We start from the raw sequence: 27763 nt of genomic DNA on the forward strand, positions 1-27763 counted from the left end.
GGGGTGACTGAAACAATCGCTTACTGATAGGCTCGCTAAAACTGCCAGAACGCTGACGTTGACCATCCCCTTAGAAGAGCGAGGAAGCCTAGCACAACGAAACAGATTACCTGATCCTTCTCTGGGTTCAGCTCAGATGCTGTGTGCTCAGCTCCAAGAATAGAATGTTGATATGACCTATTCAGAGCAAGCTTCTACAGTCCTACGCATACAATTACCATTTAACATTGACCTTTGCAGTTGTAAGTTCAATGGTCTGTGATGTTTTTTAAGCCACGCCACTATGCCAGCTTTCAGAACCCGACTCCTGCCTACATCAGGACAAACAACCCCTTGGCAATGTTAAAGGCCATAAATTATTAAAAGTTATGCACTATTGTCATATTTACACCATTTTAAGCATTTAGCCACGATGCAAATAGTAAACCTCCAAGGTACTAAAAATAAAATTCCACAGTTTCAGCAAATTCTGGGTCATTCATAAAAGTGTCGTATCTCTGTGTGCAACTTATGTGCAAAAGTAGTCTTCAGTGGTTGGCAGCTCCCAAATTATGGCTGCAAAGGTGTCAACTTAATCTTTCCTTTCTTCATGAGCAGGTAAAATCAAGCAGTGAAACATAGTGTGATAATCATATTGTTTTAAGGAAAGGAAAGACAATGCTGAAATTCTCTTCACCACCCCAACAAAAAATATCACAACACCACCATCAGGTGACTCAAGTGACTAACTAAGAACCTTCGCAGGGTACACTTCCACAATCCCACTTTCAAACACACAGTGTCGGAAAAACATGCTGTGCTGCAGCACTTAATAGGTGATTTCACATTTATATATCACCCCATAACAATGTCTGTCACATCCGGCTGATTTTCAAAAATGGAGAAACCTGAGCCTGTATTTTATTGATGCTCCAGCACTCTCCTCTGCCCTTCTCTGATTGTGTCCTTGAAAACAACCCCCTATTTCTATGTTCCCACACCATCAAAACAATTTGATTTGCTTGGAGGTAAAACTACATTTTTCTAGTTGAGATAACCCAGTACCAAAACTGTGATATGAAAGTCTGCGCAACCCTTGAAATCAACCCACAGCATCTCTCAAGACCTCATGCAGCACTTCAGCATTAGTCTTCACTCATCTCCCACTGTTCACCTCCATCACCACTTTTCGGCTCAAAACATAAAAGGTCAAAGTGAAGTGAAAAGCCATCATAAGTCCTTTGAGTCCTTGCCAAGGTGCCTGAACCCTACCTCGGAGCTCTCAGTGAGGTCCTCCTTCTCCTTGCGTTTCTGAATCTCCATAGCTGAGTTGTGTATGGGACCCTGTTCTGTCATCTGGGCATTGGAGAATTCATTGGCCTCTCTTTCTGCAACCTAAAATAGTGATTGACAGATCCCCTTCCCCTCAGTCACACAGATCACATTTAGGATTGTAAAGCTTTGTATTGATGCTTTTCTATGTTTTTTGCATAATTCATGCCTATTCCTAGGGCATTTTGTTTTCCATTTCATTTTCAATAGGTTCTCAGGGTGATGGTGCCACATACACATGAAATTATTCCTCACATTAGCCCACAAAAAGGAAACCAATGTCTTATTAGCCAAAGAAGAGTATGTTCTTACCTCACATATTCATCTTACTCACTCTTACACTTTGGTATGGTTGAGTTTAAATACAGTAAAGAATGTTTTAAAATACATTGAACAAATGCTGGCATACTTTTAATTCATTGTATTTGTTGTCATTTCAAAATACTCTTCACTGATAACAATGAAAAATAAGTTTTCAAAATATGCACGGGTTTAGCTATAATAACTTTCTTACCAAAGGATAGTTAATTGCTTTGCAGAAGGATAACAACATGCAGCTACAATACATTAGATCAGGGATAAGGGATGTCATTGGTCTGAATTCTTACCACAATTAAAAAAATAAAATCATACAAGACTGCAGCTGCGCTTAAGCCATTATGTATGAGTTATGTAAGACACTGAAGACACAAGAACTACATTTACAAATCTGGTTATGCCCATTAAGAGCACAGAACTAAATGCACTGATGGAATGCTGTTTTTGAATGTACATGGCACTATCCCACACCATGAGCACCATTTGTTATCTTTAATTGCCTTGCCCTGCAGGTGACTGGGACTCTGACCTCATTTGCTGCAATGGGCCACTGGGGCTCAAACTTCTCCTTGCCAGGGAGCTCCATGTTGGTGCCAGAGGAACACTTCTCTGTGGCATGACTGGTCTTCCCGACCATGTTCTGAACTGACTTCACCATGTTCTTAAGGTCCTCTGGATAAGGGGTGGGGTAGCGCTTCAGATTGATTTCCACCTGAGTTGAAACCATAAGATAGCTGGCTTTATTCCAGATCAAAACTCCTGTGTTTATTGTCTGAGGTTAGGGCTTAAAACAAGGGTTATCATCCCACTGTAGATAACACACAGTAATTTGCCATGCAGTCAGCCAAGTACCGACTTTCCTTTCCTCAGGCTACTCTACGTGATTGCCCCAGTTCTTGCATTACATTTCACAGGACAGAATTCTGGGATACCATCTCCCACCATGTAATGCACAGCAGATGAAATAATCATCTCCAGCTGTGCGGCTAAAGAAAACAATAACCATAAAATAAAGGAGAGCTGAAAATGAACAGAAGAGGCAGAAAATACCTTGACTTTTCCGGAGTTGTCCTCTTCCTCCTTCTTGTCTTCAAATTCAAAGGCAACAGTCATCCGTTGCTGCCGCTGCTCCTCCCAAAGTGTAGGGTTGAAGCTGTCAGTGTCTGACTGGTAATCTATGTGGGTGAGAGAGAGAGACAGGGGGGCACACCATTAGGCTGGTGCTACACTGGTGCTATGATGGCACTATACTAGCCTACAGGATCTACACCTGTGCTACTGTAATGAGGGTACTGTATGTCTGGCTTGCTAATCTTCAGGACAAGAGATTTTTTGCTGATTGGCTGGCTAGCTCCACAAGAAACTGAATGCCGTCTGTGTCCAGTGCCTGGGTTTCTTCTGGCTACAAGTTAGGCCATGCTGATGGCAGACATATGCAAATGAGCCTATAGCGATGTCATAAAGTTACGGAAGGCTAAACAGCACATGTCCTTTAAATGCCCATGATACTTTCAGAGTTTTTATAACACCTACAGCTCCTTCATAATCCACATAGTTTGCCCTGACCCACCTTCATCGTGCCGAGGTTGCTGGGGAAACATGTAGTTGGTGAGGACTCTCTGCTTGGTCTCAGGATGGGCCTCTGTCTGAAGGGGGATCAAGGCCTTGGACTGCAATGGCACACGAGGTTTAAGGGTCACAACACACAGACTTGTGAGAACTATGGTGACAAATAAAAAACAGCATGTGTCTTGACTGATGCATTAGCCAGCTCAGCAGAATCATTTTAATTTTACAAGGTCTCCCGCATAATTTATAGAGCTATAGTACATACAGAGTCATGCAGATGCTAATCAGTCATTCAAGAGAATCAAAATACTTTTCATTTTATTACCCCAGTTTCAACCACAGACATTAGTTTTTTCAAAGCAGTTACATAACACATTGAGGGAATATTTCTTAGAAATCTACCTGATTGTCTGATAGCCACAGTGCAGCAAGATCCTTCAGTTTGGTGAAAGTAAATGGCAGATTCTTTAACCTGTTTGAGAGGAAGGTTAGAATGGATTCTTCAACATACAGTAGGAGCATGATTTCAGCAGCTGACCTTTCTCAACCAGAAACGTATAATAAAAATATACTTTCTGACAGGTTTCAAGGCAGATTTGTCTGTTGAAAGCACTTTTTCCCAATTGCTACTCAGCAAGGGAGGTGTGAAGGGGTTTCATTAGCTTCCATTAGTTCTGATTCATTTTTCGAGTGCATGGTGCTCTCGGAAAGAGCTCTTAGAAAGAACTCTGACACAATCAAATCCTCTTTCTTCTTGACACTGAGCCCAACATATGGTCTCGAACACAGTATATGGCAGCCATTCCATGCACCACAAGGGTGATATTCTGATCAAAGATACAGAAACAAATGCATTGGCCAAATTCTCATAATACCTTCAGAGCCATGGAGCATAATTTTATTCCATGTATTAAAAGAATGAAAAGAACCCTTATGCCATCCCATTTCCCTGCTCAGTTTTTAATATGACTGCCCCCTACATCATCAGCACACATTCAAAGAAACAGGAAAAACAGACATGGTACACTTTCGTCAAAATGATGAAAAAACACTTTTGAGATCAGGGTACACAAGTTGGAGCAGAGTCAAGGCAGCTCCCTGGCTTGTGGTAGCCCATTTACTTGAGTGCCCTGTCGTGCAAGTGGAGACAGGGTAGAATCGGCTGCTGTGCGTTAAGTGATGGTAAAGTTTAATTACCTTGGATCCTGTTAATCACTGGCAGTGCATCCAAACATCTCATAAAGAGCTTTCTTAATTAGCCTGTGGGCTGGGAGAAGTATTTCCTGATGCTGTACAGCTATCTTAATGTGCCATTAGAAAAATAAAAAGACAGGCCTGTGTAGTTTACATAAACGCCCCGTAATATGAATCGCATACTCCACCTATGCTAGCTTATTAAATATGTTTATTTTAAAGATTGGGAATAAAAACGTAACCCTGGAGATCCCTCATGGCATGTATGGCATGGTGAAAAATTCCTGTGTTGAGCATGCATTGGCCTACCCAATTACTTCTGACTGTTGTGTTGGAACCCTTAATTAAAAGCCATAATAACATACAGCAAGGCTTCAGTTGACTTGGCTGTACTGATGCCTATAATCAACGGCTGGTTACCAAACACTTTCTCCTTATATATATTCCCTGCGTATACAGCAGATACACTGCAAGAGTCTATTCAGTACTCATCAATGCTGGCCACTGAAACCCTGCCTCTGAATTGTACTACAGCAGTCCCTATATGATATTGTATAGACTGCGAAGTTGTGAATCCTGATTGTGTTGCTCTGTTCCCCAGGGGCGCTGTTGCCACATATTACACCTGTGATACACTGCAGGGCAGATAAGTGTTCACAGTGAAAAACAGACGAGTGCTTTAGGGGTTACCTGTTGTCGCTCAGATTTAGAACACGCAGCTTGGTCATCTGTCCAATCTCATCAGGCAGAAACTCCAGCTTATTGGAGCGCAAAGACATGACCGTGACATTCCTACAGCTCCCGATCTGCAAACCATCAAAACGCACGAAATGAGCACGCGGATACAAAGCCAGCTTGCCAATCCTCAATCGTGACAATTTTACGACCGTTGTCTGCATGGGAGGAAAGTGAGACGATTATGATCACTTCATTTAAAGTGTACAGTCAGCTCTTCCCTTTGAGACAGAGAATTTGAAGCCAGCGTTACTCCACAAGAGCAGGGAGCAGATTTGATCTTGGGAGGACAGAGGGCTAGTTTTTCATGAATAAAAGGCAGACGCTCCCACGTGTACGTACAGGATGAAGCTCTCTCAGACTTTGATTCCTGCGAATGGGTGGTGTGGCTTTGTGTAAAGCTTTTGGACAGTGTTCTGCTCCTGGGGAGAAGGACAGCTGAAGCCATCATGACCAGGCTGTGTGCCTGCAGCGCCCACAGGGGCCTCCTTGTTCCAGACCAGTGCTGTTGGCTTCGCTCAAAGTGCTGGCAGCTCCCTGCAAGGTGGGCCACCATGGCTGTGCCAGCTCAGGCCCTGGGTAATGGAGTGAGCGGTAATGCACAGTTTTGCCCCCAGTCGTCTGCAGGTCTGTGCTCAGACAAGTGACCCGAGCCAAGACTTTCACCCTCTGGCAAACACGACAAACAAACTTCACGGCAGTGCAAGTACGGAAACGTGCCCCGGGATCATTTGGGTCAGAAGGCTCACCTCTCTGGGCAATTCTGAGAGAAAGTTCTCGTCTGCAGCAAAAGTTCGGAGATTGTGCAGGTAGCCAATGGTGGGGGGAAGGGAATCCAGTTCATTACAGCTACAGTCAAACTCTTCTAAAAGTGACAAACTGAAAGAAAATGGAAATTGAATTGACAATTATTTTCAACATACTTTCAATGCAAATAGAATACATCTTGGCTGGTCAAGTCATTCTTTATGTTGGTACTGCCAGCTCAGAGATGGGCTGAAAGCAGTACCAGGATCATAAATGAATCGTGGACACCTCTCTCAGGAAGCACCTAATGCATTTCTTTATTTGTAAAATGAGATGATGAGTCACCTGTTAATAAAATCTACATACCGAATTAATAACTTACATAAAATGGCTTTTTGATACCAGAAAATGTTTTTAGAAATCAGGTAACTACTGAATTCCCCAAAATGAAAATATACCCTTTACCAAGAAAGAGAGAACATTCAGGATGAAATATATGTTTTCCACATTACACATGTAACATGTTAATATGATACTTGCGTTGTTTTACATCTGCCCTTATAAAAATGTTTACATTGATAGTATGCACATATTGAACTAAATGTCCTATTGATCCTATATATTACTATCTAGAAATATATACACATACTTTTGCACACACACACTCACAAAAGTTTTTTATACTCGGTGAAAGTGAAATACTATCATCCACCAGAATGATCTGGATATCGCTATTTGCATTTAAAATATGAAAATACAGTATTGGAAATAGAATATATTTAATATGATTTATTTCATATTCTCATTTAAATAAAAAGAGATATCAAATCATAGCAAATGAATACAAATCATATCAAGCCTTTTCTTGTTGGACAGAGTTGAAAAGCGGGTTAATTTGTCCTTATCATTGTAAGCCCAGTCATTAGCACAACATTCGTACAAGAAGACCCAGCTGGTCCCCCATATGCATGGTTCTAATTATGTCCATTTCACCAGAATGCACAGAACATTCCGGGCTCAGCACTCGCCTGAATAAACATGCTACTGCTGTGAGTGTGTGTAGGATGGGGGGGTGTTCATTCTACTTACCCTAATTTGGTGCGTCCACTAAGTGGCCCATTTTAGATGCATGTATAGTAAACACAACACAAAAAACCGACCAATGACAAACCAAGAAAATGACAAAATACGATATCACAGGCATAAGGCAGAGGACAGTGAGAGGTCAGTGATGGTGGAAGGCCGTCATGACAGAGCGCCCTCAGATTCAACCCCCGGATTTCCCTCTGGCTCACACATTACCTCTGCCACTAACGCACGCCACGAGGCACGCAGATTAATTCTCACAAATCCTGTACACGCACACAGACCACACTACACACAGCTCAGTCTGTCCTATTGTGTGGTCTTGGTTTTAGATTTTCATAGTTGGTTTACAATTTCTGCTTTTCTCATATTTAAGTTTGTGTACTTGCTTCCACAAATCAGTTGTATGTAGTTAAGAACAATACTGTCACTGTTGATGATGTCTGCAATGTGGTGTGGTTATTTGAATATCATCACTGTTGCCACAATAATGCTTTTCTAAACAACATATAACTGCATCTGAAATTTCATATCCAGACAGCATGAGGTGAACAGTAAAAACATACAGTATAAATTAAAATCTCACCAAAAGGGGGGAGGGGGTATGTATAAGAAAATGCTGTGAGCCCTACATGGGTCACCTGATAAAAACCCTGAATTTAAAGCTGGCCGTCTTTAACCTCACATTTAACCTCATATTCATTGTTTCAAATGTGCTGGAATACAGAGCCAAAACAAAAAAAGATCTATCACTGTCCCAGAGGATAATAATAAAACCGCACAGCACTCACTGGGTCAAGACTGAGGAAATGAAAAGCAGTTTCCTTTTTACAGAACCCACAGCATCGTAATCCTTTAATTTTATCACCCATATGAGACTTTAATGCCGTGTCAGTTCACATTTCAAATGGGAGACTGCAGATTGAGCTGTATTCCTCGTGAAACGGATGGGTTCGCGTTTATGGACAGCGTGAAAATATGGACGCCCCCTTAACTCTGGCCAATGGGACATTTACTCCATCACTTCAGAGCACATGCGAACCTGCGTTTACCCATGCGAGGTGAGAAAAAAACACCATGCTTCAGGAGCCAGGTTCCTGGAATTCTGCCTATTTCCTACTGCAGGACATGGGAACAGCTTGGCATGAAGCATGCAGGAGACATCCGGCTATTATTTAAAGTGTGAATGATATCATCGAAATAACATAAAATAGTAACACTTTAGAACAGCTTCCACAAATAGACATTTGATTATATTAATAGTATCCATGTATATCATTTTAATTTTGTTATTTAAATGATTAGTTGATTAGACTAAGCAGGAGAGAATCCCCCTGGAGTGATGCAGGGGTAAAGGCCTGGCTCAAGGGCCCAACAGCTGTGCGGAGCTTATTGTGGCTACCGGGGCTTGACTCACCAACCTTCCGGGTCCCAATGATAGGACTTGACCACTAGGCTACAGGCTGTCCCTTGACTACGACCAAAAATGTATTGTTGAGGTTTAGATAAAGGTTAGCACATTTTTATTAAAGAGGAAAATGTCAGATTTACATAAAATATGCACTACTGAGGTGGGCTAAAACCTATATATAATATTATAACCTGTGAAATCTCTTATATCTGGCAGGACAGCATCCAGTATATGTGTTTATACAAGTCATGAAATTAGTCCATTCAGCAAAGAACCAACATGAAATTAGTAATGGCAGCATAGAGGCCATAAATGAGAGAAGGTTTTGCAGAATCCATTTCAGTGCCACTTACTAATACTCTCAGAGGGAAGTTCGGGGATCTCATTCTGAGACGTGCAAACCCACATAATAGCACTTGCCCTTGAGTTACTTTGTCCTTATGTACTCACCTTCCGATGGTGTTTGGCAGTGAGTTCAGCTGGTTGTCATCTACTTTTAGAGTTGTCAGCTTTTTAAGCACCCCTGTAATGGCAACAAGTACTCATGGGTGGCATTCTAGAGAAGTGTAAACACTGAGAAAATATTACATTATACAACAAAGAATATTTAATAATAGTTCCAAAAAACATTTAAAATACATTTTTAAGAAATAATTCATGAAATGGAATTTACATAAGTAAAATTATCGATTGAAGGTAGTTTATTGTAAGGTAGTTTTTCCTGCTTGTTACAAACTCTGGGTTCTGAATAAAGGATGAGCATTCTTCAAGATCTGCCTAATCTCTCTATGAAAGCGTTCACTTCATACAAACTTCTGAAATGAATATCACTATATTTGTGTGTACATAGAATATATGATTTATACATTTTTATATACTGTGAAGTCTGTAAGTATTTGGACAGTGGTATCATTTCTGTTCTTTTGCCTCTGTTCTCCAGCACATTGGACTTTAAATGAAACCATGAAAATTAGGTGAAAGTGCACACTGTCGCCTTTAATATGGTATCACATGGATCACCTGATATGGATGTTAAAACCCTTAAATTAAAAGTGAAACTATAACCTCATATTCATTGTTTCATTTCAAATCCAATGTGCTGGAGAACAGATCCTAAAGAAAATAAATTGAACCACTGTCCAAATACTTATGGACTTCACTGCATAAGCATTCACATTCACTTGAGTCCATTGCATACAACGGATTTTCTTTTAATTCTTAGAAAATAACCTTATTGAATGAAGATTTATTTACTCATTAAAAAATTAATTGGCCATTTAGCAACTTTGTCAAAATATTAATTAGAACATAATTTAGTGAGTAAAGGCTAGACCTAAATGCCCTCATGCTGATTAACTGATTATTATACAATATTATACGTTTGACTGTGTTGTTGTGCAGTGGAAGTTTGCTGGGGACAGAACAGAGCAAAGGAGTGCTACAGGCCTCACCAATGGAATCAGGCAGCTGCTGCAGCATATTGGAGGAGAGCAGGAGGTCTTCTAGGGACTCACACCCCGAGATGTCCGAATCCAAGGTCTCGATCCTGTTCTTCGCCAGGTCCAGGTACCGCAGCTGCCTCAGCTTCCCTATAGACTTCATCAGCAGGGAGGGAGAGAGGCAGGCAGAGAATGAGTTCCGTGTGGAACTTCACTCAATGGGAATGCTTCTGTCAATCAACAAAAGCTATTCTGTGCTTGCAACAAACTTACTGTAGGACAAGCACCCAAATGTTTCGCGGCACTATTTTGAAAATTGGTTTTAAAAATAGTTGCCGAGGAATTAAATACTGGGAAATCAACACAGTATAGCATTATGGTCAATGTTTTATGTCTGTCATTGGGAGAGAGGGAGCGTGGCCTACCCCAGGTATCGACTGCAGCGAGTTGTTATCCATCCACAGCTCCTTCAGGTTATGTATCTGCTCCAAGACTTCTGGCTGAAACAACACACCCAAGGTTCAGGAGCAATTCCATCCGCAAAATCCATGGGCTTTAATGTGCCTGCATTATCAAGAACAGCCATGGTGCCACCACTGAGATAAAATGATACGGCTACATGATAAAATTCAAATAATCCCTTGTTGCAGCCATGTCAGCAGAGCAAAGCTGATTAAAACTCCTGCAGTCTCTTTAATTGAATCGAGGGATTTCCAGATAGCATACAGTGCATAATTAAAGCAGCCTTTGAAACTAAGAATAGGGGCAGTGGGTGTGTGCGAGTGTAAGTGACTGCAGCCGAAAAACGTGGCAGTAATGATCAGCAGGAGAGATGGTTCTCAATGTCAGGGCTGTGAGAAATGACAACCTAGCTGTGAGAATATCTTGCTCGAAACCCAGGGACCGTGAAAATATGTCCGAAGAATTCATGGGACTGACTGACCATTAACCAGTAGAATTATCTAGTATAAACCATGGATATGTTACTGCAGAATCACACACTAACTGGGGAAATATATGTGAAAATATCTCCAGTGAAATACTGGGTCCAGCTATACACCATGGAAATAACTAAAGAAAACTTTGGTCCAGCAGAAGAAATATCCTCAGTTACATCCAATCTCAACATAAACCCTATATACTGTATGACTATATGAACACCTCTATAGAAATCCTAGGTTTAGGGGTGTACTGATCTAGAAACCCTTTGTAAATATATCCGCTTGTCTTTAAAATGTTATTAAATTAAAATGACACTTATTTCTGCATAGATGTATATGAAAAATGTACAACTGCATTCTCCAAAGTATACATTTATTAGTTGACATACTCTCAGTGATTAGGTAGACCTGGACATCAGCTTGTTAATGCACATATCTAATCAGCCAATCGTGTGGCAGCAACCCAATACATAAGAGCATGCAAACACAGTTACAGGTTTCAGGTGTTGTTCAGACCATACATCAGAATGGGGAAGAAATGTGACCAGAGAATTGTTGGTGCCAGACAGGGTGGTTTGAATATATCAGAAACTGCTGATCTCATGTATTTTCACACACAACCGTCTGTACACAGAGAATGCTGCGAAAAACAAAAAACATCCAGTGAGTGTTTTGTGGGCAGAAATGCCTTGAGAGACATAAGAGGAGAACGGCCAGACTGGTTCAAACTGAGAGGAAGGTAACATTAACTCAAATAACCACACAACAGTGGTATGCAGAAGAGCACACAACAGAAGAGCACACAACATTCCTCGACCTGTCAGCCGCCTTCGATACAGTCAACCATGAGATTCTGCTCTCATCGCTGTCTGGGATGGGTGTCACAGGTTCTGCACTCGCTTCGTTTTCCTCCTACCTCTCTGGTCGCTCCTACCAGGTGACTTGGAGGGGCGTAGTCTCCGACCCTCACCCCCTACGAACTGGAGTCCCGCAGGGCTCGGTTCTTGGGCCTCTCCTCTTCTCGCTATACACCATGTCTCTTGGTTCTGTTATCTCTTCCCACGGCTTTTCTTATCATTCCTACGCTGATGACACCCAACTCTTCATTTCCTTCCCCCCCGACACCCAAATCACCACACGGATCTCTGCCTGCTTGGCTGATATCTCTGCGTGAATGACTTCCCATCACCTGAAGCTCAACCTTGCCAAAACTGAGCTTCTCTACATCCCTGCTAAGTCCTCTCCGTCAATCGACCTCTCATTGACTGTTGAGGACTTTGTAGTTTCCTCCTCCCGTACGGCAAAGAATCTTAGGGTGACTCTTGATAACTGCCTCACCCTGGCTCCACAAGTATCCTCCACTGCCAGAACCTGCAGGTTCTTTCTGTATAATATACGCCGTATCCGTCATCTCCTGACTGAGAAAGCCACCCAGCTCCTAGGCCAGGCGCTCGTCATTTCCCGCCTGGATTACTGCAACTCCCTCCTAGCCGGTCTCCCAGCATGTGCCATCAAGCCCCTCCAGCTGGTCCAGAATGCTGCAGCCCGCCTGATCACCAGTCAGCCCAGGTCGGCTCATGTCACTCCGCTTCTCATTGGCCTCCACTGGCTTCCTATTGCCGCATGCATCCGTTTCAAGGCCCTAGTGTTGGCATTTCAGGCTGCTAAGGGGACTGCCCCACCTTACATACGATCCCTGATCACTCCCTACTCCCCAGCTAGACCACTCCGGTCTGCCAGCTCTGGTCGCCTTACGGTTCCCTCTCTACGTGCACCTGGCGGTCGAGCTGCACGTTCACGCCTGTTTTCCGTTCTGGTTCCTCAGTGGTGGAATGACTTGCCTACCACTGTCAGAACAGCAGAATCCCTCCCCCTATTTCGACGCAGACTCAAAACCCACCTTTTCAAACTCTACCTTAGTCCTCCCTCCTGATTTCCCCTGCCCCTCCTTTCTGATATCCCTATCCTTGTCTAACCCCCGCCCCCCCCCCCAAAAAAAAAAAAAAAAAAAATCCACTTCTGATGACAACTATGTCTAGAACAGCATTTCCTGTGTATTTTGCTAGTTTCTGGATGTGATGCTCTGACTTATGGTAGAACCTATGCACTTGTAAGTCGCTTTGGATTAAAAGCGTCTGCCAAATGACTAAAATGTAAATGTAAATGTAAAAATGTGGAACCTTGAACCTGGGCCACAGTAGCAGAAGGTCAATGGGCCTAATAAATACCTCATAAAGTGGTATATTAACTGCTAAATTTCAATTAAATTCAATTACAACAGAAGCCCATGCAGTCAGCAGCTACCATTGGTCAAACTGGGACACGTCACGATTCATTGCTTAGAGTACAGCTGTAAATTATATTCCTAATTTATTAATTTAACAGATATTCTTGTCCAGAGTGACAGTATAGCAGAAAAGTACTGTAAGTACAAGGTAATCACTGGGTTTGTCCGAACGTGGAACATAATGCAATGTTTTTAGTATTATTTTATTCCACTACCAAAATTCTCTACCCTGAATTACCTTTGGCCTGTGTGTTGGATTTCCACTTTGAAATGTTTTGTTTTAAAATGCATTTTGGTGTTGTGGAATATAGTGCAATGATAAAAATAAAAGAAAGTACTAGAGAGTATTAGCATTTGCAAGGTTATTCCTCATTATTCTATTTTTATGAACTGATCTTTTCAAATTTGTGCTCTGCCGTAACAACATACAGTATAACAACTATATATCAGACAGCACCACAGATAAAAGACCAGTTGTGCTGTGTAGCAGGTACAAACATATCCTGCAGTAAAACCAATTCATTAAATCATTCATTTATTCTGAGAGTCACTTAAATTCCCATGGTATTTCTCCCGGCATTGTAAGAGTATCACAGGTTTCACAAGAGCTCAAGATTTACAAATTGTCTCTTCATGCAAATAAAGCCAATTGCTCTGGATAAACACACATTTGGGTGTTTTTTTGTTCGTTTGTTGTTGTTGCATTTATTATAACAGCAAAAATGCCCAAAGCTTCAACAATAATCTGTGATCATTGAATTGATTATTATATTGATTATTATTTCTTTTTAGACATTTGAAATTATTTCCCTTGAAAAACAGTGGTCAAGTGACACTAGTCAACTCAAAGGCAGCAGATGTTTTTTAAGGTCTGTATATTTCACCATATCGGTTTCCAGAGAAGAATCAATACTCTATCTCTGTAGTGTCAGGATTAAAGCAGTGGGGAATTCTCTCTACCTTAGACTACTTTATTCCTGACCCAAAAGCCCAAAGGCTTTCTTCATTCAAAGAGGTGAATATGTATCCAGTAAACAGAGCTAATCGTAGCCTGTTATAGTGACTATAAAAGTGATCGATGGGTGGGGGTCATCAGCGGTCAACTGGGGTCATCTCACATGCCAGATTCCTTCATTTTCCAGAATTAAATGTCATGTCAGCACTTTTAATGGCTCATTTAGCTATTCAACTGCTTACTGATTAGGCACAATGAGTCTCTCTCTTGAGACAGATGTCTATTTTGTAATCAATTACTTCTAACCGAGCACTACAGAGGCTGAGCTTTTCATCTTGTTATTTTTACTGTAGATTATTTATGAGGATTTAAAACTTCAGAGTACATAAGAATGGAAATGGTCCAATAAATATTTTAATTCTAAGTAATTTAGAAAGACCACTATCAGTGAACAGAGATTTAATTTCTTTCTCTTTTCTTTTGATGATGTATCACCCCAAGCTGTTGACTGTCTATTGAGCTGTAACTTTGTACGGCACTCTTGAAAACTAGACGCGCCACCGCAAGGGGCTCATCCTGCTACGAAATAAACATTGTTCAACATATTTTGCGATCAAATTTAACGGTCCACTACTGTTTCAATGATGTGTCTTCTGTACTGTTTTTCCTGTTAGTTTTTAATATGAAACAATGAACTCCTTTGGCAAAGAACCCCTGTCCTTGGCACAGACTGTCTGCCTCCTGTTGTCACCGGAAAGGGATTAAACATTTGGCGCGTGTTGTGGACTTCCTGTGAGCAGAGGCACATCGTGTCTGTCTTTGTTGCCCTGGTGTGTCAGTCGGCGTTTCACTTCCTCATTTTGTACGCCGTCACCCTCCCCCGTGTGTGCATCCGCGTCTGTGCCCTCATACCGCCCGTGGCACAGGCTTCAATTAGGAAACCTTCCCCAATGTCACAGCCTCACACAGCTCAACATCTGCTCACAGTCCCGCTCGCTGGAAATGTGACGATGCCAATCAACCCCCTCTTCTCTGCAATTCAGGTCACTTCATGACACTGCTAAAAAAAAAAACAACCTCAGCGCATACATTTATTTAAAATGGCACTCCATCTCAGAATGGGAGGTTTGTCTTTCGCTCTGAAAACTACTGTAAAAAAAGCAACTGAATGGTGGTACACTGTGCAGTGCACCACGCCTGAAAAATGTAGAAAGCATGAACACACCAGAGTCTTTTATCTCCGATGAGGTGAGTGGGCAGGTGAGCATTTAACTGTACAGCCCCATTTGAATAACAAAAGAGCACATTATCTTTGCATTTAGCAACGGCTGAATTAACTCTGAATTACAGAGCATGATGGTGAATTAGGTTGGAAAGTATGACTCCGTTTTAAAATAAAAACAGCTCCCCAACTGAAGTGAAAGCTAAAATAAAGTAGAGAGAACAGCCATAAAAGTCTTTCTGCTTCTGCCATCCTTTCTTTTACAAGTGCACTCCAGGAAGTCAGTTAAAAGGAAACTGGCAGTATGTGCCAGAATAAAGAGCAGGAGAGTGCCCTGACAGAATGTGATTGATAAAGTCTATAAATACAGAGCGGCTGCAAACTGAGGATTAAACAGTCAACATCTCAGCACGAAAAATAGCCTCGTCCTACCCGTATGAAAATGCACAGGGACATCAGGGCAAACAAATCCTTCAAGCACCATGTGTGCTGAGAAAGGATGGCAAAAAGCAGCCAGTACCCTGAATAAAGAGCTGACATGTCCCTGATCAGCCCAAGGGCACCCCGCATGCCAGAATCAAGTGCACAGCTTCTTCAACCAGCCAGCAGCTAAAAGAGTAAGAGACGCACTGACAAGGTGTGAGAGTAGAGGCAGGCGGTGGAGTTCAGGTGCGGCTAATGACGGAGAGCGGACTGCACCCGAACCGGTTCTGAGGAAGTGGGTGTTGAAGTAGGACACACAGACTGGCTATTCAGACTCCAGAAAACTGAGAGGATCAATGGGCTCTTTACTGTAACTGGGGGCTTCGAACGCTCAATCGCCTTCGACAAATGGCTAAACCATCTGTTTGCTTGGAAGCAAGAGGGTGCCTTTTATCATCATCCAACCGGAAAACAGCCCTTTAAATATTTTGAAGCATGTCTGAAGTTTGTGCGCATCCTAGGAATAATGAAAGGAAAAATTATACCTTTTTTCCTACAAGTGTTTGTTTGGGTAAACTTGTGAGTTGTTAGCTTTAGCTGTGATGTGTAGGTACAACTGGTTATTGTACTCTCAGTCAGGGTGTCAGGACAACATATGATGCCTCTCTGAAACACTAGTACTAAGCAGCACAGAGCAGACCCAGGTTTACACGTGGTATAGTGAAGCAATAACTCGCGACAGGCTGTGGTATACTGTAATTTTATCACAGCTAAGGGGCGTTGTTCGGCCCGACACACTGCGGAGGGTCGCAACCCCCGAAGCTGTGATAAAATTATAATTTACCATGTCCTGTCCTGGAGTTAGTTATTGCTTTTATAAAACGGTTACCAAATATGATAATATAGATATCATAGACACAAACCAAATTAAAGTGTTTTTATGAACAATGTCATTACAATAACAATTTACAAGAAAATAGTTCCACGGTGCGAGCAGATTGCAAGGCGGTTGCTATGCAACATTGGTAAACTCTAATGTTGTTCTGTTCCGCCAAACTGGCTAGCTAGTTTGCCGCAGAGTAATTGAAAAATAACTAAATCATAGCAGTGGTATATCGTTATTTTATCACTGCTATTAACCAACCAGGCTGCAAGATTTGTCCTTCCCGTTTCAAACAATACACCTCTTCTGCGTGTAAATTACATACATAGCTTCCAATTGCAAACATTTTAACAAGACACCTCTGTTTTGACCAACAAATACCTGTCCTGAGATCTCCCTCTTGAACCTCGTCAGCGTTCCAAATTTCTGTACTCATCCTTTTAATTAGCCAAGTTTGCACATAATTAAGGAAGTATACATGGGCCTTCTGAGAACAGTTCTGGTTTCACATCAAAAGCAAAACTGCCTGTAACTATTTAAAAGTATAAACTGCTATCAGCAGAAATCCACAATTACTGGGAGCATTGGTGTCTCAGCTCCATGTTTCCCACAGAGGCTGTGGTAATTTGCAGCTTATGGACCAGACCATTGATCTGAATGTCCGTTAAATTAATCCAACATTGCCAGCAACAAGCAACACAGTAGGATTCGGCTGAAATGTTTGATTTTTTTTTTTTGCCACTTTTTACTCTAGCTCTGCAAGGCAATTAAAACCAGCTCAACAGTGAGTATGTTTTAGATGTTTTAAACATCTCCTGAATTATGGATCAATGAGTGAACGTGTATTTTAAAAACAGCCAAAGAAGGGTGCTGGACCAACATGGCTCAGTATCTACACCTGTAGATGTCACATAAATCTTGAAAGGTCCTCTTTTCTTACCAGCTCGGTGAATTCATTGCTTCCCAAGTCTAATCGCTCCAGCTGTGCCAGTCTGTGTATTGACCTGAAGCAAATGAGAAGGGAAAGCCTCAGATTCTGGCATGGAAAAAATGTCACGGTTTACAAAAACTACTCCTCGGCCACCTCTGCCTGACTGACAGAGAAAGGACCTACTGGCGCTACTGTTGTCCTTCATGCCACGACATACTGGCACACAGAACATTTAGCATATGCAGCACAGTGCAGTTCATATGTATTTGGATAGCTGGTAAAACTGGGGGTTTTTTTTGTCTCTGTAGCCCAGCACATTGGTTTTGAATTGTAACAATACCTGCATGAAGGAAGCAATTGAATAGACTATTCTGAAGCAGCTGAAGTCAACCGCACAATTACTTTTGGTCCCCTAAAATGGGGAGACTGTATATAAAAAGTGGTGTGATTCCTACATGCATCACCTGTTATGGATGTAAATACCCTCAAATTAAAGGGAACAGTCTGAATTTTAACCTCACATGTATTGTTTAATTTCAAATACAATGTGCTGGACTACACAGCCGAAAGAACAGAAATTGTCAGAACCGTCCAAATACATACAGACTGCACTGTACTTTCCACAGAAATGGCAGGAAACCTTAGTCAGAGATGCTGAGACAAGTTAACAATCAATTATTACGTGACTGTCCATATATTATTTTGCTGACACACACATGAAAGAAGTAAATAATCTGTTCTTGGTTTTGCTTCACCGGTACTGTTATCTGTTGGTCAACTATCGCTTTATTCATTAATGCAGTTTACCTTTCAGTGGAATAAATCACAGTAATTTTGCTTATTTCTTACTGCCATTGTCACTGTAAAGCTGTCCGGATTCTGAAGAAGGCATAAGATCTCTACTTTGTTTGAATCCAATCATGAGAGAAGTCACAAAATGAGAAAAGCACTGTACTATATTTTATGTCAAAGCAGAGGTTTTCTATGGCATACAGAAACAAGAACATGATAATTACCATGAGTCATCAATATACTCCAAGCTGAAAATCTCCACACCCTCATTTCAGATTGAAGGCCATTTCACACTATGTTCTGATCTCAATAATGTTTAACCGCCAACTCTGAAAGGCCATTCAAAATCAGTTTGGGGGTTAATCTCACAAACAGCTCATGTGAAAGGGCTTATTTGTTTGCACAGCTTTCTATTGGCTGTTTATTATTTAGCTCTGCTGGGGTATAAAAATAGTTTCAATCAGGACACCTGACTGAGCCAATGTGCAGGAGCCAGGATATGCAACGTTGCTCTCTTTCCCTGGAGTTTAGAGTGCAGCAATATTTCAACTGTGATAAATCACAGCACCACTGGCTCCGCTCCATTCTCTATACGCAATTATGCTCATTCCAACATGCTGCTTTCACATTTCATTTAAACATCAAAGGGAAATGGTAAACAATAAAGAATGTAGCACACCCTTTTCCCCTCTATTGCTATTCAGGGAGAGATTGATGGCTTTTGTTTTGAAAACTGGAATTTGCAATGTTTCAGTTCTAAAGGAAGCAAGGCATTGGAGACCACACTGTCGCCAAAGCAGAACAATGTGCAATAGGAGTGACAAAAAAGAAGAATGAATTGTATCCAAAAGTTCACAAATATAACATCTTGGCACTCACAGGCCAGTGTGAATACAATTTGTTGGCATATGTGATGCTGATTTATGGACTGGGTAAAGTACATGGGTGTGGATTACATGCTTATTAGAGCGCGATAGACCACCACAGAAGTAATGCATAAGCAACAGGGAGATGTTCCCATGAGAGCAGAGGCTCACTCAACAGGCAGGACGCTGGAGAGCGAGTGGGGGATGCATAGGGCTATTTTCCCCTGGTGTCATTATTAGTAGAAGATTGATGGAACATCAATCCGTCTCCTGGAACAGCTGACGCCCTCTTCGCATGGTGATTCACTCAAGCTCGATGGCTTGGCAAATGCTAAACTAGCCATATTCACAGCTACAGTCATGGCCACTTCAATAGCTCCTCCACAGGAGAGGAGAGAGCATTCTACATGCTGAGATGTGTGGGGCGAGTTCAGCAGGCTGGAAAGAGTGACTGAATTATCCATCATTTATTTATTTTCACTGATCGAGGGGGTTGGTTGAGCAAGGCAGCATGGACAGGTTGATCAGTTAAATAATTAATGTATTTTCCTTGATAGGGTCTTCCTATCAACATTAGACTATATATTTTATGATGATGTATTTCAAATACATGATTTTGAGTGTCTTTAGTGAGCTTTAGTGACTTTTTGAATTTTCATGAATTGAAATCAGTTCTTATAAATAGTATTGCCAACCATTCCCAATCAATGGCAGAACTGTAACTGTAGACAATCCTATGTATAACATGACATCTGTCTTGCTATCTCTATTTGCCTGTAATTCAGTTAATTCATTCATAAATCCCAGAATAAAACATGTATTTGTTTAAAATAATTAAAACAAATTAAATGCATAGGTGCATAGTTGTCTTTTTCTACCTTCATTATTAATATCAGGCAGCTCAGGGACCACTGAAACTCAGCCAGTAATGAAACACTCACTTCGGCAGGGTTTTCAGGTGATTTTCTCGAAGTTCCAGAATGCGTAATTTGGAAAGTCTGAAAAGCAGAAGATTTAAAATAAAACACGTCAGCGACCAAACAGAATGTAAATTCTTGTGTTTAAGAGCTCCCCTGATTGGAGAGGGATAGCAGAGGCTCTGAGAGGCATTGCACAATCCACCTGAGACCTTTTCCTTTCAGACATGAAGACGAGGCTCTGCCACCCAGGAGGCATGCCGCTGCTATTTTGATAAATAACAAAACACTCAATCTCAGCTCTGATGAGTGGGGCTCAGCCCCTCTTTGTGCATGTCACCTCCAGGCAACTCACTCACCAGACTTTGGTGGTTACTCAGAGACAGCAAAGAATACTTATCCTACTTACGCATCACTGGAGCACAATGAGAGGGGATAACAGGGTGAAAATCAGAATGCATACACGCTGCTGAAAGTCTCCGTCCGAAGAACACAAGCTCCTGAAACCTCCTGCTCCTGAACACACGGGCTGGGACGGGGAGAGACAACACTCACCTCCCAAAATTGGCAGGGAGGTACTCCAGAAAGGCATCGTTTAAGAAGAGCTGTGTCAGGTTCAGGAGCTGGGTGAACCCTTCTGGGAGCCTGGAGGAGGGAGATCCTGTTAGAGGCTGCAGCCGTGGCGCTTGATATACGGCCATTAAGTGACTGGAGAACTTTCACGGCCAAGAGAAATGTAATCCCACGACAGCTTTCTTCAGCGCTCACCCGCTGTTAGAGAAGGCCCTCTCGGAGCCATAAGTCACCTGCTAGGGCTTTACGCCAGTGCTCACAGGGCCCATACTCAGGAAACCCCAACCCATCTATCAACCGCTCATTTCTGCTCGGCAAACCCCAAATACATGCTTTCAGAACTGCCTGTTGTAACTAATTCCTCCCTCCCTTTCTAAGGTTTTCCAATTTAAGTTGGATCTTTAAAGAGAAGCTGCATTTTTGTTCTTAACCAGGGCAGAAATCCAATAGCTTTTCAAACAAATCAGAAAATAAGCTTTTATTTTATTTGCTGTTATTCAAATTATTTTTAAGCGTGGTCATATAGTGCCCATTGTTATTTTCATTCACACGTGACACAATATTCTAAGAAACATGTTATGCTAAAATTAAACTTGCAACCCCCAATTTTAAGGAAAGTTATCCTGAGTAATATTTTATTTTTGTTAATGCAGCCATATACTAATTAGTTATGCAAATTATTAGGAAGGATTTATTATGCATGAATGCAATTTAAGCCATTTACATTTAAGCATTCATTTAATCTGGCAATTAACTTAATGGTAGAGCAGCAGTTCTCAGATGAACCTAAAATGTTCCTGTTCTGTTATCCAGAAGCTTTTTAATGGACATTTTCTTGTACTTACTTGGAAATAGGATTGACACTGGCTTCAATAACTGATAGACATTTACAGCATTTGATGTTATCTGGGAACTCTTGAATACCTGCAAATAAAGAACCTTGTGTAAAGTACATAATGGGCCTCCACAAGATGATATTTGAAAGTGTTCAGGACAGCATGTGTAAGCATGAATGTGGACAAATGTATGAAGCAAGGAGGAAGGGTGATAGAGGACAAACTAGGCCTCTTACCATTTTTGCTAATGTCCAATTCCTTCAGGTTTACAAGGCTGGCGATGGTGGTTGGCAGGCTGGAGAGGTCATTGTCAGGCATGCTGAGTTTTCGAAGGGCCTGACAGTTAAATAATTGCTGGAAAAGACAGAAAGTTACTGCTTACTAAGGCAAAATAAAATAAATTAAAAGTGGTAAAAGCTGAAGGATGATAATCAGATGCCGTGCTCATATTAAATTTGAATGACATAAATGGGCTAACCAGAGTTCTCAATTCTGTTAATAACAGAGATATCTAATTTTAAATTGCAAATTTAAATGACAATGCCCCTGAGAAATTGAAAAGTCAGAGATCTAACATATGTAAGACAGTAGAATGAGGACAGCTACAGCAAGGGGGGAAAGAGGGTACTACTGCATTAGCATGAATATAAAATGATATGAAAACATGTTTCTCTCCAAGTGGAAACTATTTTAAGAGTATTCAAACATCTCTCTTTCTGTGTCTAATTCTGTGCCTGAAGCAGTGAGCAGCAAGTCACTGGAAAACAAAAGCTTCCGTTACAAAGACCATACACTCAGATCCTGCCAGAGTATTTTATCGCATATTCACTCATTTTGACTGTGTTTATTCAAAAAATGTATCCAGCTGTGTTTGTAGGCTTGTCTCATCACTACAGCGTCCGTGTTAATTCGGCAAAGCGCAGTCTAGCATGCGGGACCTCCCCGGTGCGTACTGCCAGCTGCCACTGTGCAGTCCACCCGCTGAGCTGCGCAGTCACGGCCCTGGAGGACAGATGGAGCAGGAGAGACACTCTGGCGTGATGACAGGGGACACCCAGCTGAGGGTAGCCCTCTGTCCCTGGCCAGGGCTGAGAGCCCTCCCCATGGGGACCCCCGGGCCACAGTCACCTCTGGGCGGTCAGGAATAGATTCTGGGTGCAGTATGTAGTATGGTACTGAATTTCTTAGGCAACACTAATTTTATTAGCAGATGATAAAATAGAATACAAAAAATGTTATTCATTTCTTAAATGGGAATTTGATTGCTGGCCCACTATTGAATCCAAATACCCTCTCTCTGACCCCTCTCTATGAGCCTATACTGTGTCAGATGCAGTATGCCCATATATAGAGCAGTAATAAGACCACAGAGTTCATTCGAGTGGATATAGTCATTATTACCAATCACTTCAGCTAGCTGAAAAACAATAATACTCAGGTTCCATTGCCATATCCTATTACAGTCTAAGTCCTAAGTCTATGCCGCTTCTAGAGTGAAAAACCGTTGACTCACAACCAAATGTGTAGGAGTGCAAAGACTCCCTGTGTATCCTATAGTGACTTGAAAGCATAGTATAATTGATTCCAAACAGGAGAAAACAGGAGACCCCCCCCAAAAGAAAAACACACACGCATGCACCCGCACACATGCCAAAAAACCAAAACAAGTTGGCAGACACAACTTGTGTTTTTGAAAACAGTAATTATGTGCTCAGTCACACCAAGGAGGCCTGTAAAATGCACATGATTAGGATAGAGTAACAGAGCCAGGACTGCATAAGAACATCATCAGGTCTGCTGATCAGCATGGTTACGCTCCGTTAAATCTGAGTTACCACAGGAATACAAAAAAGACAACAGGCAAGGGCGTCTAAAGTATGAATTTTAGTATGCCAGTGCAGCGGGACAATATTTCACAACACTATAAAACAGAACATGTTGCCAGTATTAGCCACACTGGGGTCGCCCCTCTTCAAAAACCCATAAATGTGGATTTATGGAATAGTGTTACGTCAGACATTTATTTCTCCTTAAGCCACAAGGAGCAAGGAGCCAGTGCCCTGTGAGCGATGAAAACATGACCTCACCAGTCCCCATTACACACTCCTTAAATAAGACCAACAGAAGTCACTGAGCGTATACAAAACCATACGGAAACTGCACAGCCCAGAATAGACCAAGGCATCAATCTTACATAGAAGCAAAGCACTCTTAGTTTCTCTCATATTCAACATTGTTTGAGTATCAATAACACAGAATCAGGTTCAGTTATTTACTGGTCATTTTCTGAATACTGTAGCACATATGCATAATTACATGTACACCTACATACAGAGCTACAAAATGTACAAAGGGCATTCTCTGTGCAATTCATTACAAAGGCACTTAAACCACAGACAGCATTCTGTACTTCTGCAGGCAGACAGTTCATCTGTAACACACTGGGTAACCCTTGACTTCCACAGGCACTCTCCATGGTCCTGATCTAACAGCCAGACCACACTGCCAGCCAGGGACCAAACACCTGTTTCACACTTTAGCGATATTACCATCACACCTCACATTATTCAAAATGGAGCCGGTGGATTTCCACACTCATTTGCAATATCAAAGCCAGAAAGAAAAAAAAACATGAAAGAACTTCATCAAGCTCTCAACTGAAGTAGTCATTAAAACACAGCAGGTTAGAATATGTGATTTGGGAGTGGAAGAGGTTCTTCTGACCTCCCGGTCACCGCTCCCCTACCTTGGGCAGCTCCTCGATCTGGTTGGCGTCCAGGTAGAGCTCCTCCAGGGTGCGCTCGAAGCTGAAGATCTCCTTGGGCACCGCCTGCAGGCTGCAGTGGGAGTAGTCCAGCACAGAGATCACCTCCTCCTCTCCGCGGAAGCATCGGCAGGGCACCAGGCGGCCAATCAGCTTCCTCTTGGTTGTCATCTCCAGACACTGCACTAAAGAGGGAGGCAGAGGGTCACCAAGCCATCCTCATTCTATAAAGATTTCCCTTATCTGCCAACTGGAAGTATTACAACACTGTTTCTTTAGCATTCGCCTCATGTTTCTTTTTACTGGTGTCATCAGAAAGCACTGCAATTCATCCTCTGGTTCAAATAGATTCTCAATGTCTTGTCCTCCTCAATCATAGTGACTGGGTCTGACAGCACAGGACAAAATTATATTTGCGTCAACCATGTTGAACCAATGTCACCGATTGCTATGTTAATTGCCTCAGACAGTGAACTGTGATTGACAGATCTGAATGAAGCCCATTTTCAACCAATAGAACTGTACACCACACTGAAAGAAGCACTGGATTATAATATGTCATGGAAGTATTCCATGCATATCAATGTGGTATAATCACATACCGTTCTTCACTAAAAGAATATCTGTCTAGAGGAGATGTGGTGATTACAAACTACAGGAAAGATCAGGAAAGTAATTGCGTATCTTTGTAGTGGGCTTGTGTGTACACTCATCACAGCATGACATTAGGCAATAAGGTAAGTCAGTCGCTGTTCATTTAATGCACCATTGTCTCCTAGTCACCCTTCTATGTCAAAAACAAAGACGATTCAAGATGGCTGATCACAGAGTCACATCCCATGCCCAATGCCTTTCTATGTGGAATCAAACAGCTTCATTTTTACACCTTGTGGTCATACTTTATGTGTGAACATCAAAGTAGCAGCAGGATAACAGTAGAGATAGTTTTTTATCCATGTCCACATACAGCCTCCTACTAGAAGTGCTCGCAGTTATTCCTTTGTTTTCATTGGCCACCTTTAAGAAAAGGTTGCGCAGGAAAGTGTGGGGAGGGGCCTTGTAATCCCTTGTTAGGTGCCATGCAGGGAAAGGAATACCTACTGGTTTAATGGCACGCATAAATCAACATAGACGACAAACTGCACAATGCTTGAATAACTTACTGTAAATCTCACAATATCGTAACAGCAACATAACTAGCTCATAAAGATTTAACTACTTTCCCAGCATTTTATTATTGACAGTACGATGCATTGTAAGAAAGCTGCAATATGATAGCAGACAGTGACTGACAACGTCGGTGCTGAACATGCAATTCATTTGTCTGGTGTAGCCTGATTTGACAGAGTGAGGTCTCGGGCCTTGTTTTATGTTTTATCGTGGCTTCAGAATGCATAATTAATACGACCACAGCTTAGTGCATTAGGTTTAATGAGAAAATCCCAGTGGGACCATGATGAGAGTGTTTATATTCCTAGTGTTTACCATGGGATTTTACACCACAATATGTCATAAGTATATTAAGATCACCGAATGTGACTTTTTAAAGTTACTGCTTAAAGTGCCATCTGCCGCAGAACAGACTTGTATTCACAAGAACTAAGTTTAGATAGTTTTTATTAGCTGCAGCACACTTGCTTTGGGATCCCTCATAGGCAAAGCATTATATGTTAAATATTTATATACCATGGTACACAACAGTTCTATTATAGGCTGCTAATGTTTACTGAAGAAGGCAAGAGGCAATAATTATGTTTGCATCAATGGAAGCCTGTGAGGTAAAAAAAGAGAAGGCAGAATTCACTGCACAATTAACAAGAAAGGTAATTTAAAAAAATTATCAGAGGATTTCTTCTTCACTTGAGTATCTCTTGAGTATTTGAGTACCGCCATTTACTGTAGCTGTAAATTTATGAGTATATACATTTTAAGGTAAAACAAAAGTGATTAGAGAAATGAAAGGTGAAGTCTGGTCTTAAAGTGGCATCACAGAGGCTTGCTATAGCACTGATAAGGCTTGCCTGTGACTGGCTCCAGCAGCGCTCTGACTGCTCTGGACGAAAGAGCAGTGCCATTCTGAGCCGCCTGCCTGCATTCAGGGCTGGAGTGGAGTGCATATGAGATTAATCACACTCAAGCAGATATGACAGAAAAGAGGGCCGGGAAGCAGTGAAGCAGTCAGATGAGATAAGACCATGTGTCTTTACCTCCAGACAAATAAATAGAGGCCTGACAAAGTGAAGCCTGATCTCTCAAAGTCGATTTATATCATGCACCTCCATCAAACCCATTTATGAAGCATTGTAAATATTCTGTCATATGTTACCACACATAGATGAAGGTAGGCTAGATGGAATAAAAGCCATTGAAAAAACTTCCATTAAAAACACTGCTATTCTACAGAATTGGGTTAAGATTCACATGCAATTTGCTCATTTTAATTTGATACAGTAATTAATGCGATCCGTGCGGTAGGTAACGCTGCCAGTTTAATGTTACATAATTTTCTCTCTCTGAAATGAACGGAAAGAGCCAGCTTCACGCAATGCAGGCATCACATACTGCAGTACTTCAGTCCTCCAGAGTTCACAACACTTCAAAACAGCCATTACACAGCCGCTATGAAAAATCCTCAACTTAGGAAACCCTGCATTGACAGAGTAAATTAAAAATATCCATCCCTAAGCATGCTTCCATTTAAAATATTTGACTCAAGCAGATCTAAAGACTATTCAATATCTAATGAAAGTGTATTTGAACCCATTAACTTGTTCTTGAGGGGAAAAAGCTGTCAAACTATCTACAAGCCAATGTAACCACACATATTATACATTTGGTGCAATGTTCAGGCTCAGTTAGCAGAGACAGATAGAATTATATACGGAGCTAAATTTATGCCAGACAATTGAGCCACACAGTATAGCAACACATAATAATTTGCCAATGCTACTGTGGTATCTATATTACAGTATTATTATTGTGTGTCTTTTTGTAGCACACCAGGAGCCATGGCCTCGAGGTCCACCTGCAAAATGATTACCAAAGGGAGGATATTATTTGTTGCTGTATCACACATACAAAATAGCTTCCTTGTAAATACAGGGACAGCAGACAGTGATATACAGTATTACTCCGATTGACTGATGGCCATTTTGTAATGGCCAAATCATTCAATTTGTTCAGATTTCTATTAGGGGATGCATGCTATAGAATTGCCTTGGAATGTGTCTGAAAGAGTCCGAACACAATGAAAAAGTGTTTGGCTCGTGAACAGACCGGCGAGATCTGCTCAGGCTGCTATGGAAACTGTGTGACGCAAGCGAAGATTCCGCAGAGGCAAGAGTATGCAATCACAATTCACAAGGCTCGTTTAAAAGGCTACATCACCTAGTCTCAATGTGGCTTTAAATGGACCATTTGTCCGGCGAAAATTGAATTTAGAGGGAGGCTGATGTCAAATGAATTGTGAATGAGTCTGTGCTTAATAGAGTTATGGGAGAGATGTCTTTGTTATCTCATTCCTTGGCTTTTCAATGAAAATATATGTCAATGAAATACATTTG

At 41.5% G+C, this 27763-nt stretch overlaps 1 protein-coding gene across 1 annotated transcript in view; it reads right to left on the reverse strand.

Moving 5' to 3' along the window:
- The window catches only part of lrrc7 (leucine rich repeat containing 7), a 47422-nt gene extending 21141 nt beyond the window's left edge, over nt 1-26281 (reverse strand). The window contains exons 1-16 of the mRNA XM_061238143.1: nt 26242-26281; nt 24183-24385; nt 21673-21790; nt 21446-21524; nt 20583-20672; nt 20052-20108; nt 17462-17525; nt 10236-10310; nt 9823-9967; nt 8822-8894; nt 5877-6006; nt 5083-5198; nt 3601-3670; nt 3200-3299; nt 2680-2804; nt 2147-2341 (exon numbers count right to left, since the gene is read on the reverse strand). Of these exons, the coding sequence (XP_061094127.1) occupies nt 2147-2341; nt 2680-2804; nt 3200-3299; nt 3601-3670; nt 5083-5198; nt 5877-6006; nt 8822-8894; nt 9823-9967; nt 10236-10310; nt 17462-17525; nt 20052-20108; nt 20583-20672; nt 21446-21524; nt 21673-21790; nt 24183-24385; nt 26242-26275 (1674 nt within the window). The 5' untranslated portion in view covers nt 26276-26281. The remainder of the gene's footprint in view (nt 1-2146; nt 2342-2679; nt 2805-3199; nt 3300-3600; nt 3671-5082; nt 5199-5876; nt 6007-8821; nt 8895-9822; nt 9968-10235; nt 10311-17461; nt 17526-20051; nt 20109-20582; nt 20673-21445; nt 21525-21672; nt 21791-24182; nt 24386-26241) is intronic.
- Nucleotides 26282-27763: the final 1482 nt, after the last annotated feature.

This window comes from Conger conger, chromosome 4 (assembly GCF_963514075.1).
Source record: "Conger conger chromosome 4, fConCon1.1, whole genome shotgun sequence".
NCBI lineage: Eukaryota > Metazoa > Chordata > Actinopteri > Anguilliformes > Congridae > Conger > Conger conger.